Source organism: Pararge aegeria, chromosome 3 (genome assembly GCF_905163445.1).
Source record: "Pararge aegeria chromosome 3, ilParAegt1.1, whole genome shotgun sequence".
Taxonomy (NCBI): domain Eukaryota; kingdom Metazoa; phylum Arthropoda; class Insecta; order Lepidoptera; family Nymphalidae; genus Pararge; species Pararge aegeria.
Window position 1 is genome coordinate 5,391,512 of NC_053182.1, and position 16,425 is coordinate 5,407,936.

General features: G+C 35.8%; 1 protein-coding gene across 2 annotated transcripts in view; it reads right to left on the reverse strand.

The window, feature by feature from the left end:
- LOC120637446 (myosin-VIIa) overlaps positions 1–16,425 on the reverse strand; it is a 44,804-nt gene that overhangs the window by 22,085 nt on the left and 6,294 nt on the right. For both annotated transcript variants that reach the window (XM_039909295.1, XM_039909294.1), the window contains exon 2: positions 4,703–4,751. In XM_039909295.1, coding sequence (XP_039765229.1) covers positions 4,703–4,720 — 18 coding nt within the window. In that variant the 5' untranslated portion in view covers positions 4,721–4,751. The remainder of the gene's footprint in view (positions 1–4,702; positions 4,752–16,425) is intronic.

The window sequence follows — 16,425 nt, forward strand, 5'->3', positions numbered from 1 at the left end:
TACTAATACACATATATGGCATACAGTATATGTAAATTGTTGGTGCAAATAAATATATATAAAATAACGCGTTCTCGATTACCTAGCTTAAAGAACAATTAAAAATACAAAACAGTTTTTTCTATTTTCAAACCGCTTCACAGAGTGTGTTTGTGTGTTCCAAAGGTGAATGCCCTGGCCAGTGCTAGATTCAGTTTGCCGGAATGTGTTGCCAAACGCACTGATCGGAACTCGCTTGCCGTGTTTCACTTTCCGGTATTTCGGAGGCTATTTTGATAATAAGGGCCCAATTAGACCTTAAGTGAACGACCAACGATGAAAAAAACAGCTGTGCTTATTCAATTTTTATTTCACTACAAGTTAGCCCCCGACTGTAATTTCCACATGTGGTAAGTGATGATGCCGTCCAAGATGGTAGCAGACAAACCTGGTATGGAAGTTTTATTAAAGGTGTTACAAGTTACCGGCATGAACATTTAGGGAATTAATAATTTCTGAATTTTCTCATGTCTGGTTTATGTTATGTTGTAGGTACTAGAGATTTTTTTTTTGTTTTATAAATGCTTAGTGGGACTTTTAAAGGAAAGAAGTTCTTCATGGCGTATATAAGAAGGGTTTAATAGAATAATGAGCATAGACAAAGCAAAATCTTTTAAGACACATTGAGACTATGAGTAAGGTATTATAAACGCTCAAAGTTTTCTGGTAGGATTCAACCGTAGGTTAAAAAAAAAAAGAAAATAGGCTATCGACAACAAAGTTCCGCTAAGCATTCCGATACGATGCTGCGTACAATCTTAGTATGGCGTAGTGGTTAATGTAACAGCCATACCCCTAAAAGGTTTACCCGCCATCATCTATGATTGCATCATCACCGACCAGCAGGCATAACTTACCTACTTACTACATTGGTTATGAGCAATACCTATTTGCGAAAAATAAATACCGTCTAACTTAAGTGGGTACCCGAAATGGTGGCGCTATTGCCTCTGACGTGACGACAAAACTATTACTAGTATATATTATAAATATTCATCAACTCGTAGTCTCGTAGTCGGCATGCAGGTTTCCTCACGTTGTTTTCTTTTACCGTTGAAACAAGTTATATTTTAATTACTTAAAACCCACATAACTTAGAAAAGCTGGGATTCGAACTCGGCCCCTGGAAAGTGAAGTGGAGCTCCTACCCAATGCGCTATCACCGCTTCTGTATATTACATATACTTAATCAACGGTTTCCTAGTTTAATATATTACCTATATTCATAAGTAATTTTATTTGCCACTTGCCAGTATAATTCATTCGCTGTGATTGTATTATACAACAGTAAAAAATTAGCCCTGGCCCGTTCATCTTACTATATTTCATTTGATTTCTCTTTATTGAGACGACTAGACATTGATATGGCAGAGTCTTTGAGGATAGTCATACAGAGGTTCGATGAAGCAATCTGGACAGACCAAGAACCCAGCCTCAGTAGAAAGGGACCTACACAGACAGTGGCAGGGGCTTAACCAGGGTAGGGATAAACAGGAATATAACATAAAATTGAAAAAATCTCCTTTTATACAAGGTGTATGCAATTTTTAGGGTACGCAGTGCATTTGTTCATATATGAAATGCACGCCATTGTACACAGACTCTGTGTTCCTACTGTAGCGACGCTCACTTTCACATTTTATAAATATTTTTATTTGTTAAATAAAAAATTTAAGGTTAGATCAGAACATGTCAATATAGCCTTGTCATTGAATATTATAGAATGTCGTAATCATCAGAAAATTTATTAATAATTTATTAATTACAAAAGTAATAAATAAACAAGTATACGTAGGGATTTTCAAAAAATTTCCAAATTAAAATAATTTTTTAAAACTGTTGAATTTTTATTCACTTTGCTAGTCACAATTGAACCGCTTGAAAATATTGAAAATAAATAATCCTAATTGATTATGATATTTGCCACTAGCTGGCGTATAAGTCAAGCAGCGTGGAGTATATGACATATACTTACGACCAATCCAAATATTATTTATAAATAGCGGAAACTACACAGACGTCTGACGTAAGCGCTACTTTTGTCAGAAAAAAATCTGAGTTGCTCCCTAACCGTGCCTAAAGAAGTTTTACTTCAAAAAACATTCGTTGTTCCATAAAGCGTTGAACCACTGAGCGTGCATCTTCTTTATACAGTGCTAATATTAACAAACCGGCCTTGACATTTAAAAGTATTATAAACCCAGTCGTGGGTTTTGTTTTTATTCGTTTCCATATTTAGTAAATACAACATCTGTTTTCGTTTAAGCACTTGAATACGGTTAACTCAATATTTTAGTAGTCTGATGGATACATTCCATATCACTCTTCAGCTCTGTAACTATATCCATCTAGAAATTTCGGCGATCCGCCCCTCCGTTGCTGCGTGTAAGACAAACTAACAACAGCGAAAGTGTGTTTGTTGTACACTTTCGCATAAAATAATACTGGTTTGGCCCGCGACTTTGTTCGCATCACACATCGTGGATTTGGTTTCCCGATAAAGAAAGATAGAAACGGTAAAGGTAGATACTATGTTACGTAAATCCCCAACTTTTTAATTTATGCAATAAAAACGTCGTAAATACGTTGCTATTGGTATAATTATCAAACACATATATAAGTATTTAAACCAATTTTAAATGATTTTTAGATGACTACGGATTTCAATTAAGCATGAACAGCATAGTATCCAGCCAAAGAATAATCTTTATTTATTAATAAATGTAATCAATTTTATTTTTAGATAAATACCTTATCGTTTTAAATAACTAAAAAGTACGCTTCTATAAACCGAACTAAATAATATTACAAATAAAGTTCGTCACACACAGAAAAAGATTAAAAAAAAAAAGAAAAAGATAATTAGGTAACGACCTAATTATCTTTTTCTGTACAGACATTTCTGTCCCAAGTTTATAATAAGTAATTTTATTATAAACTCAACAACGGGTAGCGGATTTGGAATTTCGCAAATCGTGAAGGATATGATCAGGATAATAACTGGGAAAAACTATTTTAATTATAAAATTGTCATCGGTTCTCGACTTGTGTGCAAGTTTCAAATCAATTTGACGTTTTGATGAGGGTGAAAATCACGTTCCGAGAATCCGTGAAAAAAGCGCGTCAAAATGAAACTATTTTCGCAAACTATTCTCGTGTTTTTAAGTAACACTCAGGTTTTATATTACATAAAATAATAGCGTTTCTTTATACGTAAGTACATTTATTCGTTCTCCGAGGCTTTCATTCAAAGGGTTAATGTAATTCAAGGTAAGCAAGCGACGAACCTTGAACTCTGATCTTGAAAACAAGTTAACATTAATTATTGTCTTGTTCTTATTTGCATCTAATCTTTAGTGAGTAAATAGGTACTACTGTTTCTCCAGACTGCGTTAATTTGGGATTTTTAAAATCCCTTGAGAACCTTTATTTTCCCGGAATAAAATGTATCCAGCATGCAAACTATTACTATGCAGAATTTAACCAAGCCATTCATACCCAGGTAATTCTTTTTTTATTTTTTTTTATCCCGAGGGTTACTTTTACCTGTAGTTTTTCGAGATAAATATGATCCTATGTCCATCTCGGATATTCATTTGAAAAAAAGACAAAATATTTGTTGATTTTCAAATGAAACAACTCTAAATGTTGATTATGAATTCCTAGACATTTTCTTCTTATGATTTACTTTTAAATAAAGTCTGCTCTTTGGACACAAAGATATTGCGATTTGAACATAGGTAGTGTTTGTATCCTCTGGCCAGAGGAAGCGAACAGGTTTTACCTTGTTTAGGGAGATATTATATAAGTATATGAACAAATAAAAAAAGACATGAGGATTCGTGAAAAAACAGGCGCTTCATAGGTTTCGCACCGAGACGCATGTGTGCCAATTTTTAGCAAGAAGCATCTATAGTTAGCTATAGGCATACATAAGCCGTACCACCTACATAACGGCCATTCTAATAACTGCACGCATAGTTTAGTTACGAGACATTTTATTCACGACGAAAGGACAAAATGTTTATCTTCCCCCATAGTTTTATTCACTCTTCGAGCATGTGCGGTGGAAATCGTATCCAAATAATATACGTGTAATACACGGAGGTAAACTTCTCCTTTTCTCTGTCGCCCTTATCCCTTCATCCCTTGCCAGTGGATATAATGGGAGATAAAAAAAAATCTTATACGTATGCTAGCTGTTAAGCAGCTGATATTGGCCCCTTTCGCAAAATCGCGTTATTTTCGGAGAGGTGCTTCGGTATCCTAGAAGAATCTGCTCGTTTATTTAAAAATAAAATCATGAAATCACTTTCTGCAACACATCATTTCTAAAATCTGCTATAAGTATCTATTTATTTTGATAAAGCAGAAAAATCTTATCTATTTAGATTTCCCTAGATACACGAAATGTATTTAAAAAAGAACTACAGTTGCGTTATTATAACGCGTTATTCGCCGGCGTTTATGACTTTTTTTACAAATCCCTTGTTGCGTTTCCACGTTTGTTTTCCTCCATCCATTCAACTGACTATACCAAAAATCGAGTTGATTGATTGCTTAGCTGGGGCCTGAAGGAAGGACAAACTTTCGCATTTATAATATTAGGTAATACACTTATCAAATGGATATGTACTTAATTTAACATAAGTAATATACTTACTCTGGTAACGATCACCATGATGGCGCCGACATGTGGTCACCGGCTCGATCTAAAACAAAAAAAAGACTTTGTAAGTTACGGCAGCTTTCTACCTGGAAGAAATTGTATATATGATGAAGATAAATTTTAAATGATTAGTTGAAATACCCGATTTCTTTATTTCATGACACCTGATGTAAGAAAATACAGCAATAGTTCCAAGGAAATCATATCCAACTAACATTCATAAGTATCTTGACTAGAGATAAAATCTTTCCACTTTTTCCGAGCCATTCATCACTTGTTCAAAACTATAAAAATTCACCACACGCAGCCATGCATTTACACCGAGCGATAGCAGCAAGCATCGTGTGTCATCAATAACTAGTCATCAAGCTACTCAGTACAACGTGTAAGATAAATATAAATAATTCTTAAATAAATAGATATACTACGATAAAACACATCTCGCCATCTAACCCCAAAGTAATATTTTTATTAATAAAACATAAAATTCAAATTATTAAAAGCAATTAAAAGTAAAAAGTAAATTATTTTATAAGAAATTGCCGAATGAAATCTTTGAGATGTCTCTCAATAAGTTCAAAGTTTATATAAAACGTAAGCTTTCATGAAAATCCAGTTATAATGTTAAGTAATCTTAACGATAAAAAAGCTTAGGTGTGAATTGCTCTAACTTCTATACATTTACTGTAAGATGGTGATAATAAAAAAAAAATTACCCGGCTAAGTTTGTTGTGGGCTCTTCTTAGACCAGGGCGCGTTTGGAACCCTCGTAGCTTTAGGTTTAAATTGGCGAAAGAAGTTATCACCATCCCCTTAAAATTATGTAAACATATATGTATAAACGCTTCATAAGATGCCTGTTATAGGCCTACATGAATAAAGAAATTTTGAATTTGAATTCAAATACTGAAAATATACAGATAAACACCAGATACAGAAAAATATTCGTGTTCATCACACAAACATTTTTCAGTTGTGGGAATCGAACCCACAGCCTCAGACTCAGAAAGCAGGGTCGCTGCCATCTGCAGTTAACTTAAAAAAGTTAGAGGTGCGTGCTGGGATTCGAACTCGGCCCATCTGTAGACAAGTCGAAGTCATATCCACTGGGCTATCACCGCCTCTACACAGTACGACGTGTAAGATAAAAATAACCTTATTAACTCGTTAAATGCTTCGTTGGTTTAGTGTTCAGCAAGTTTATCTGGATTATGAAAATTTAGGTATAAGATTTATATTTGGGTTACGCAAATATGACCATGTATCACAATTATTACGTTATTGTCTCAAAGGTTTACCCATCTGACTCCATCGGAACTTGCATATTCTTTTGATTGATTACTGTACGTTGCTTTATCCTTCTATTTCGCCCGAAATTCGCGTTTGTTGGTCACCCAGGTATAGTTCTTCTTAGTACTAGGACTTCATATAATTCTTCTTTCTTCCCCAATAATGAAAATCTCGGATAAAGAAGAAGAATAAGATGAGGACGCGTAAAGAGATTTACTTTGTTGTCATTATCTACTTCATATTATATCCAAACTTACAAGTAACAAGTTTAGCATAGAAGTGAAACTGATGCAAATCAAGGTTTTGCCTTAAGAAAGAGTAAGAAGAAGGGTAAGAAAGAGTTCTTTGAAGTTCAACCAATGTTCACTTAATGAAAGCAAAAGGCATGTCCGCATTTGTATAACAAAACGCAGGTGTTAGTGCAATTGTTTCGTTCTGGGGAGTGCTCGAACACACTACGGGCTTCCTTTCAACACACGAACAATACGTCCGTAATTCTGTTGTGTTTGTTTTGAAAACAATGAAAAGAATACGCACAAATTTGCACACGTTGTAAGTTAAGGCGTTTAATTTCACGGGGCGGTTCAACTGCCAATATTGCACGGTATGAATTAAAACTCATAGGTAAAAGATTCTTTTGAAATTGTATAGGAACTATGTACCTACTTACACGAACGTCCGACGTTAACATATAAATATATACTATGTTTTAATAGTATAGTTCGTTTGCTCGAATAGTTGAGGGTGATTAAACAGTAGGCTCCACACCGCGCCGCGCCCCGCATGCGCAAAAAGGGGTGTCGGCTAGTTCAAAGTCTCGGCCGGTACTGGTAGTGAACATTTGTGTGTCGCGATTCGGAGGTGACTGTTCGCGATGACTTAGATAAGGTAGAGATTTCCCGGTGTTTAATTAATTAAAAAAGGTATATTATTGCCAAATTTCCAGGGCTAACTTGTAGAAAAAAAATTTGTATTATTTGTAATTAACTATCTGCTGAGCAGGGTGAGATCGGCCGGAAGTAATAATTTCGGAAGTCTTTTATACACAGGTCGTTCATCTGGGCGGGGCGTACGTTGACGTTGAGTTTGTATCCTCTTTGGTTAACGCTTCAATGATATTTGGGGAATTCCAAACACCAATTGAAATATACATGGGTCATGGACAATGGTACCAAATAAACCAAATTGTAGTACTTATGTTAGGGTTTTTTTTATTTAGCGTTTTTTTCTCGGCTTTTTTTTGTTCGCGATAAGTTAATACGTGTCCATTTATAAACGACCAAATTCAAATGAATTTTTTTCGGAGTATGTACGACTGCAGATGCCACCACACCGCCTTTTTCCGCGGTTTTCGTACGAGACGACTGAGAGAATAAAACGGAGATCCAACAGCAGCGTGCTTTATGCTACTACTACTTTCTATTACGGTCACCACCCTGCTTGCCCAGAGTGGTAATTACAGGCAAACCCACCATTGGGTTTAGTCTATTGATGATGGCACGAGTCATGACTAGTTCCGTATCCATCCGTTCCAAGTTCTTATTCATTATCTACTACGCGTAAACGGCGTACTAAACAAACTAGCATTAACACTGCAAAAATGTTTTATCTATGTAAATAGTGTTTCAATTCGTTAAATCTAGGCCAGAGCCGTGATCACCGACCACTATCTAATAGTGGATTACGTGAACCATAAACATATAACATTACTTCCCCGCTACAAGTATTCAATCATATCACATTTAACTTCTATACTTCAAGTACTTATGAATATATACGTGACTTATACGATACAGTGCAACGGAATATCTACTAGACGCGTTCTATACATGTCACGTTGTAGAATATAGCCGGAGAGCAAGTGGGAAAATCCGAGTACATATTTACTTGTAGATGGAGATACATTTTATCGACATTACCATGTGTTGTAATTATTCAGAGATGGCAGCACTGATGATAACAGTGAGATATCGGCATATGAAAAAAAAAAAAAAAATATACTACGACAATACACACATCGCCATCTAGTCCCGAAAGTAAGCGTAGCTTGTATTATAAGTACTAAGATAACTGATGAATATTTTTATGAATAATATACATAAATACTTATAATATACAGATAAACAACTAAACACTGAAAAACTTTAATTACCTAATTAAACAGCCCTTGCGCATTATCGACGGGTCTTAGAATATCTAAATATATATTTACATACGCTAAACCTAAGCCACAGGCTCCGACCTCTATCTAATAAGTGGATGACGTGAACCATAAACATATAACATTACTTCCAAGCTACAAGTTTTACAAGCCGCAGATAGACACAAGTGTATATTTAATTAATAGCTACGTGCCTTGCAAGATACATTGCAACGGAACAGATACTAGACTCGCTCCCTATTTGTCACAGCGCAGATTATAGGCCCAGAGCTGCTGGGACATACTTGCACCTGCTTACTTTACGTAATCGATACCTGCCCTGTATTAAAGCAGTATTATTTTTGTTTGGTCACATACGGAATTATAAACCTGCTTAAAGCAAACAATGAAAGAAACTAGAACATCTAGCCTTATTTGTTAGAAGTAAAATTTTGTTATACCTAAGTCTTACATATTATATTGAATCCCTTCGCGGATTTTTTTTTGAAATCTTAATAAATAAAACTCGAGGTCTCCTCTCTGAAGATGGCGGAGTTAAGCCGTTTACGCGGTCCGACTGCAAATTGCTACACTTTACATACCCTTGATATCACTGTGAAAAAGTTTTAGGCATACAGATTTCCTGACAATTTATTTCTTGAACGTAAAGCAAGAGATATTTAATTGATTAAAACGCACATAACGCTAAATGGTTAGAGATGCGTACCAGGGTTCAAACTCGGTCGTCACAAAAGGGCGAATAAGGTCTTAACCACTAAGCTCTCACCGCTCTCTTTCTTTTATAGTACTCTATACTTTGTGTCTGCAATTAAGACTTCAATCAGTCTATCAATCGAAGTTTTACCACCAGCTCTTAGACAATACGCGCCGCTATGTAACGGCGATCAAGACATGACGCCGTCAAGACAGGTTGTTTGTAGAATGTACAGCCTCCTGCCTCAGTTACCGTTGCTACCTTATCGCAGTTAGAGTAAACAATAGCGTGACTACAATACGGGCGGATCTTAATAGGATTTAGTGTGCCAAGGTCGTATCTGTCATTCTGGTGGAAAAAATTACGTTTTATATTTGTTCCATTGTTTTATAAAGAGAAACTATCTATTCATCGTTACACTTAAATTGTGTATAGTAGATAGCATGTAAGACTATCAATACGTAACAATATCTTAGCTTTGATTCTAAAAATATGAGGAATTGGATTATCTCGGTTCTCGGAAAGTCTCAGTGTCGGTTTGGAATAAGAAAGTTGAAGTTTTCAAACCTTGTGCCTATGCGTGGTTTTTGATCATTTGCATGAAAAAATAATGAGCTTAGACATCTAGACCCAGCAGTGGCAAATGAAGTACATAATATTACTTTCCATTTTGTTGTTTCAAAAGTCAAAACTTGCTTGAGAGGTGTGAAATCATGTACGTACAAAGGTACTGATTGATGCTGCTAAACTAAATAACCCAGAAATAACAGACCAGAAACATAGGCAATTCCAGAAACATACGTTTCGGGAATTCAAGGCTATCATAATAATATGTTGGTAATCGTAGGAGTAAAAAATATAATTTCATAGACATATGCAACACAAAATGGGTGTTCATGTGTTGTGTACATGAAAAAAACAATACACATACAACGTGTTTCTTTGCATACATTTTAGACGAAGCTACCTAGCATTTAAATCAATCGTCGCCAAAGTACTCTTCCAACTAAGTCACGGTCTCCTGCACTATTATCCGAAATTCGTTATGCACTTTTGCTTTAATAATTAAATTTTAAATTTATTTCTATTATATTATTACACATTACTTTTTTTATTATTCCATTATAAGTTAGCCCTTGACTGCAATCTCACCTGGCGGTAATTGATGATACTGTCTATGATGGTAGCGGGCTACTGTTAGGGGTAGGTGCGGTAGTTGGGATACCCCTAAATCGGTTTCAACGCAATAACGTACCGGAACGTTGTAAAGGTTGGCAGCACGTATTTTTCGGGAGGGTGGTAACCAGCAACGGCAAAGCCTCCTAGAGAAAATTTGTCCCTGCCACTCTAACCCATGGAACTTGTCAAATACTATAACATATATTCAATCATAAAGGTAAAACTTACCAATATCTAAAGAGAAGTTAAGTAGTGCATCGTGGTACGACGAGGAATTCTCTTGCCACGAACTCGTTCCACCAGTGGCGTCAACGAGGAGTAAACGAGCGAAACTTACGTATACATCCATAAGGATTACGTAATATTCTTAGTATTGAATAAGCATTTATCTAAAGTCATTAGTTTCTATTACACCTATAAGCATAATTCTGCTAAAGCTAGATAGCTAGTAGAATATTCATAGCAACGCATTTAAATGTTAAGTCACTATATAAACAATTATACATCAACGTTAATAAAAAATAGCAGTGTTATCTAAGCAAAAAGTCATTATAACTTATGTGCTAGTGGTTCATTGGATGCGATAACTTTGGCTTATTACTTGGGGAAAAAGTTGGTGCTGTCAATCAATGAGAACAAAATAAATATACCTACTACGACAGTACAAACATCGCCATCTAGCCCCAAAGTAGGTAAGTGTAGCTTGTGTTATGGGTACTAAGATGGCTGATGAATATTTTTATGAATAACATACATAAATACTTATAATATACAGATAAACAACCAGACACTGAAAAACATTAATGTTCATCACACAAACATTCAAATCAAATCAGTAATGAGGAGCTCACACAATGCCACCCTGACGTTTTTATGTCTTGTACTGGAGATTTTCTCCATTTTATATCATCTGCCTTCTTAGGGCGTACACTGTATGCACGCCACTGACTATAATAACTGTGGACCTGGTAGCTCGATAGTCACTCGATAAACATTTCGATAAGGTTGAACTATGTAAACAAAAGCATGCCTATGTCATCGCACACACTTCTGCAAGCTGTGAATACGCATGAGGAATCATCATCATAATTTTGAACCCATTTGCAACCCATCACAGAGCACGGGACTCCTCGCAAAATGTGAAGGGGTAGGCCGTAGTCCAAATCGCTGGTAAAGTGTGGATTGGTAGACTTTACACGCCTTTGACATATAATTGCTTAAAGCACAAAAGGACCCTGAAAAGTAAATGGTGTCAGCGATCAAATTCGGTCCCCCGAAAGGGAGACGGATTTATTAGTTAGTCAGTTAATCTTAATTTGCCATAATCTCAGCTTACCCCTATTTCCCAACTATCGGCTGGTATCTGCTCAAATTATTATTAAGAAAAACCGAAAACCTGAGCTTAGTGTCTCAGTCCAGAATCAGAATTCAGGACAATGTCGTGATCCGAATAGATACAAAATGCTAACAAACGGTAGGTATTTATCGGTACGATGATAACTATAGCCGAATCCTCCCACCACAACAGACTAGAGAAAATTCAGAAATTACTATCCAAATTGCTCCAGCCGAGGATGGAACTCAGGGCTACTTATAAGACCCCCAGCGCTGACCACTGTACCAGGGAGTAAGACAAATGAGGCAGTTGAATAGACACTTACAATCGACAAAGCGAGCCATCTGCCCTGTCTAGTCGTCATGGGCGAAAGCCCCGCAACCGCGTTCGTGCGTACACGCGCAACTCAATTCACAACAATCATATTTTGAACTTGACTTATCAACACATGAGTTATTGCCACTGGTACATGCGAAGCCAAAAGTTATCGCAAGATTTTCATTACCTTGACTTATACTACTTCAAAAACTTATAGAAAACAAGGTTTTTTTATATAGTATTACTTGACTAACAAAGCAGACGGCCAACCTGATAAATGCAAACCTTTCGCCTACAGACAGAGCTGAGAGCACCACTTCGCGGATACTTAACAAGAGTTTACAGTATTTAGAAAAACTCAAACTTAAACTCGAATTATTGTTATTATTAATCGCTATCAGACAGTGGCGTGCGGTTTCTTACCAGGGTATGCATACAGGAGGAAAATTGCATAAAACGGCAAAAATCCTCCTCTTATACTAGTTATATATAAGTTTTAGAGTAGGCAGTGCTTTTGTGCATGTAAGAAGTGCACGCCACTGCTATCAGAATATACCTTATTTCTTATGAAATAACTCAAGAGCCAGTGACACATAATTACAAAATAAATGCGACACATAATACCTAACAAGTTATAAGTAAGACTTACGAATAAATTACATGTATTAAGTATCTGGCGACATACCATTTATACCGTTTAGCGTTCTACGTATTTCCAAATAGCGCGAATTGCGCAAACCACGGAAGTTTCGTCAAATGAAAACTCCGTTGCATATTAACTCACATGCACGAAGAAAGTTTAATTAACATGGACGTGTAAAACGATTTAGGACGAAGGAGATATAACGACGTCCATCATTGTTAGAGCCAAAGCATAAGTTAATATCATCATCAGGCTATCAATCAATAGTCATAGCCCATAAATTGGGCATATATTGGGTGTCTCATAAGAAAGAATATATACATCTAAGACGAGCGGGCTTAGGTAACTAATCTACTTACAACAGATATTTGGAATCACCATAACATAGCCTTCATCCAAGGGAAATGGTAATGATTTTGAAGATTTCTGTATGGGAATTTTGTTAAATTATTCCTGAGTAAGATAAGGTTTCTATTGGAAAATCTCAATTCGGTTGTATTATGTATCTACGACGGGCGAGCTTAGGTAATGTACCTACCTACAACAGAAATTTGGAATCACCATAACATAGCCTTCATCCAAGGGAAATGGTAATGATTTTGAAGATTTCTGTATGGGAATTTTGTTAAATTATTCCTGAGTAAGATAAGGTTTCTATTGGAAAATCTCAATTCGGTTGTATTATGTATCTACGACGGGCGAGCTTAGGTAATGTACCTACCTACAACAGAAATTTGAATCACCATAATATAGCCTTTATCCTAGGAAAATGGTAATGTGATAGTTTGACGATTTCTAAATAGGAATTCTGTCAAATTATTCCAGAGTTAGATAAGGTTTCTAATGGAAAATCGGCAGCAAAATTTATTTTAACCAGGCGCTGTAGGAAAAGAAGGCAAAGACCAATTTTTTAACCGACTTTGTAAAGAAGAGGGTTCTCAATTCGGTTCTATTTTTTTCAAGAAAGTTGTTATTGTTTAACCTATTATAAAAAAAAAACAAGATATTAGTAACCATTTGTGCTACTTAGCACATAGTATGCACTTGCATAAGAATTGGTCATATTAATGTTTAAAATCTTTAAAACATTATCACTTTTATAATTTGGTTTATAAGGAATTTGTGTCGTGCCAGTCAAAACATCAGTTTATGGATTAATTATCCATAAACTATGTTTTAAACACCAGAGTGATCATCATTGTCTACTGCTTGTCTGTTTCTTATCTATATCCACGGCTTAGCTGTTGAGCCGTTGTTATTACAATTTGTCATTTATCACCATACCCCGTTCCCCGCCCAACTAAACCTGAAGCTTTGCATCTTATAATTAATTGGTTAAATAATGGTAATATGAATTGTCCATGTAGCATTGCGTTTTTAAATTTTAGCTTTTTAACGAAATAGGGTAACCGATGGCAAGGTTAAGGATTACTTAAACGATAAAAAAGCTTGGGTATGAATTGCTCTAACTTCATAGTTTAATATTAATTTACTATAAGATGGTGATAACAAAAGAATTACCCGGCCGAATTTGTTGTGAAGTCTTCTTAGACCATGGCGCGTTTGGGACCCTCGTAACTTTAGGTTTCAGTTGGCGAACGAAGTTATCATAATCCCCTTATAATTATGTAAATATATTTGTATGAACGCTTCAAAAGTGCCTTTGATAAAAAAAAGCCTACACTAAAAAATAACTTTTGAATTTGCAATTGTTTCGTTGTTCAGTAGGAAAAGACACCTACAGTTAGTTAACTGTTAATCATTTATAGCTAAAAATGTTTAAATCGTTAACTATAACAGTTTAACTATTACCTTTATTAAAAATTAATTGTATAATCGATTAAATTGTAAATGTACGGGTAATTATATCGATGAATGCAATCCCATACACTACATGCTAGCTCTTGACTGCAATCTTACCAGCTAGTTAGATATGATGCAGTCTAAGATGGTAACGGGCTCACCTAGTAAGGCAGTTATATAAAACCCACATCCCACGGAACTAAGAACATACATAAACTGCGTTTCTCGAAGAGGCGGTCAGTCATTCTATTTAGCAGTCCTAGAGTATATATCTTACCCCAAATTTTCGAAACATTTAGGCCATAAAGTGAGGAAAACTTCGTGCCTGAAGACCAAACATCCAAGTCTTCGAACAGTGCGTGTTGCAAGTGATGACTTACAAAGCAGAGTCGTGGTCGCTAACTATGGGCCTCATAAGAAGGCTCAGCAATCGGTTGATTGATTCACTTAGCGAGCGATGGAAAGAGTTATTTTAGGAGTATATCTACGTGATCAAATCAGAAATGAAGGAATCTGTGGAAGAACTAAAGTCACGAAGCTGAAGTGCTAATGGGCGGGGCCCATAGCTCGGAGAACTGATAGACGTTGGGATTCCAAGGTGTTGGAGTAGCAGCCCCGCACTTGTAAACGCAGCGTTGGTCGACCCCCAACCAGGTAGACAGACGACATCAAGCAAGTCGCGTGGAGCCGCTGGATACAAATGGCCCAGAATCGTAGAGTTTGGAACGCCCTACAAAAGACCTATGTCCAGCAGTTGACGGCAATTGGTTGATTTGATGATTATAATGGGGCAAATGTGAAAATTTTGTGAGCAACATTCCGCGGGTGTGAAGTGAGAAGTGCTCAGAATGTTTTTACTGTTTTTGGACACAATGCGCTGCATGCATTAATGGCTGAATGAGGGTTCTGTATTTTCCTAATTCTGTGCCATACCTCTAATCGGTTTCTACTCGACATCGTAGCGGAACGCTTAATCGCTTAGCAGTTCGTCTTTGTCTGTATTGTGGTAACTAACCTGGGTGGGTGGATGTCTGGTGGGCGAAGCCTTACCGACTTATAGGTAAGAAGACACTCTCCTAGAGGTATAATTTACTGGACAATTTGGAATACATATATGTTACGAATATTACATCCATTGACTATCGTTTGTCTCATATACTATTTAAAAATCACAGACGAAATAATGAATGCGGCGATTGAAATGTTAAAACTAATTATTCCAACGGGATAAGTCGCATATGGGGTAACATTGGTTAGATTGGATTGGTTGGTTAGATTGGATTGGTTGGTTAGTTATGGCGTAAAGTAAGGACTGACAATTAAACAAACAAACAAACGCGTTAACGAATTTATAATATTAGATATGGATAAGGAGACCGACGTCTTAACGTACTCTCCGAAGCATGCGGATGGGTTCCACCAAGATATCCGGACTCCGGACTGGTATTCACAATGTTTAGTTGAATATGCTTAGTTCTGGAACTTTGTTTTATAACTAAAAAAGGTAAGGGTATACAGACAGAGCCACATATTCAAATATGACACGTAAATTCTAGGTCATATAGTTGGTTATCTGTTGCAACTTTTTATGGAAATACGTAGACTTTAACAAATAGTTTTAAATTGATCGTAGATTGACAGTATTTACTTATTTAAATTGCAAACGTAGTTCATAGGCAGAAGAAGCAGCATAGTGTGCATATATATTTTTTTTACTTTGCAATACCTTAATTCTGTTTTCCTCGTGCTTTCCTAATCCTAAGCTTGCCTGGCAGAGATCGCTACGAAGTTTTTTTTGCACTTACTTGCTTCCTTCTTTACGTTTTTGTTTTTCTACTTTATATTTTTAATTTGTGGTGTACAAATAAAGTGTGGTGACAAAGGTATTTTAAAGCAAATGTCCTCTGACCTTAAGTTTCAATTGAAGAGTCGAGATCTAACAAAAATATTGCACATATCTAATTAATGATAATATTTATCACTATTTCTTAAACTTAGAATCCTTAGATTACATTTTAGTACGTAGATTATAGTTCTTAGCTTGTCCAGAATAGACTAGTTTTAATCATCTAGGTTTGAATGATAGTTAGGCTTTGAATATGTATGTTCTTAAGTCTGTTCTCATTACAAATAAAAACACGAAGTACATAACTTGAATTATTTTAACTTACTGTAATATAGTTTTTTACATTTATTCAATGATCAGCCTATCATTTCTTCCATTATGTGCAATTGTGAAGTTTGTAATTGTTTTAATTCTTAAAAATAAAAACAGAAACGAACTTAATGCTAT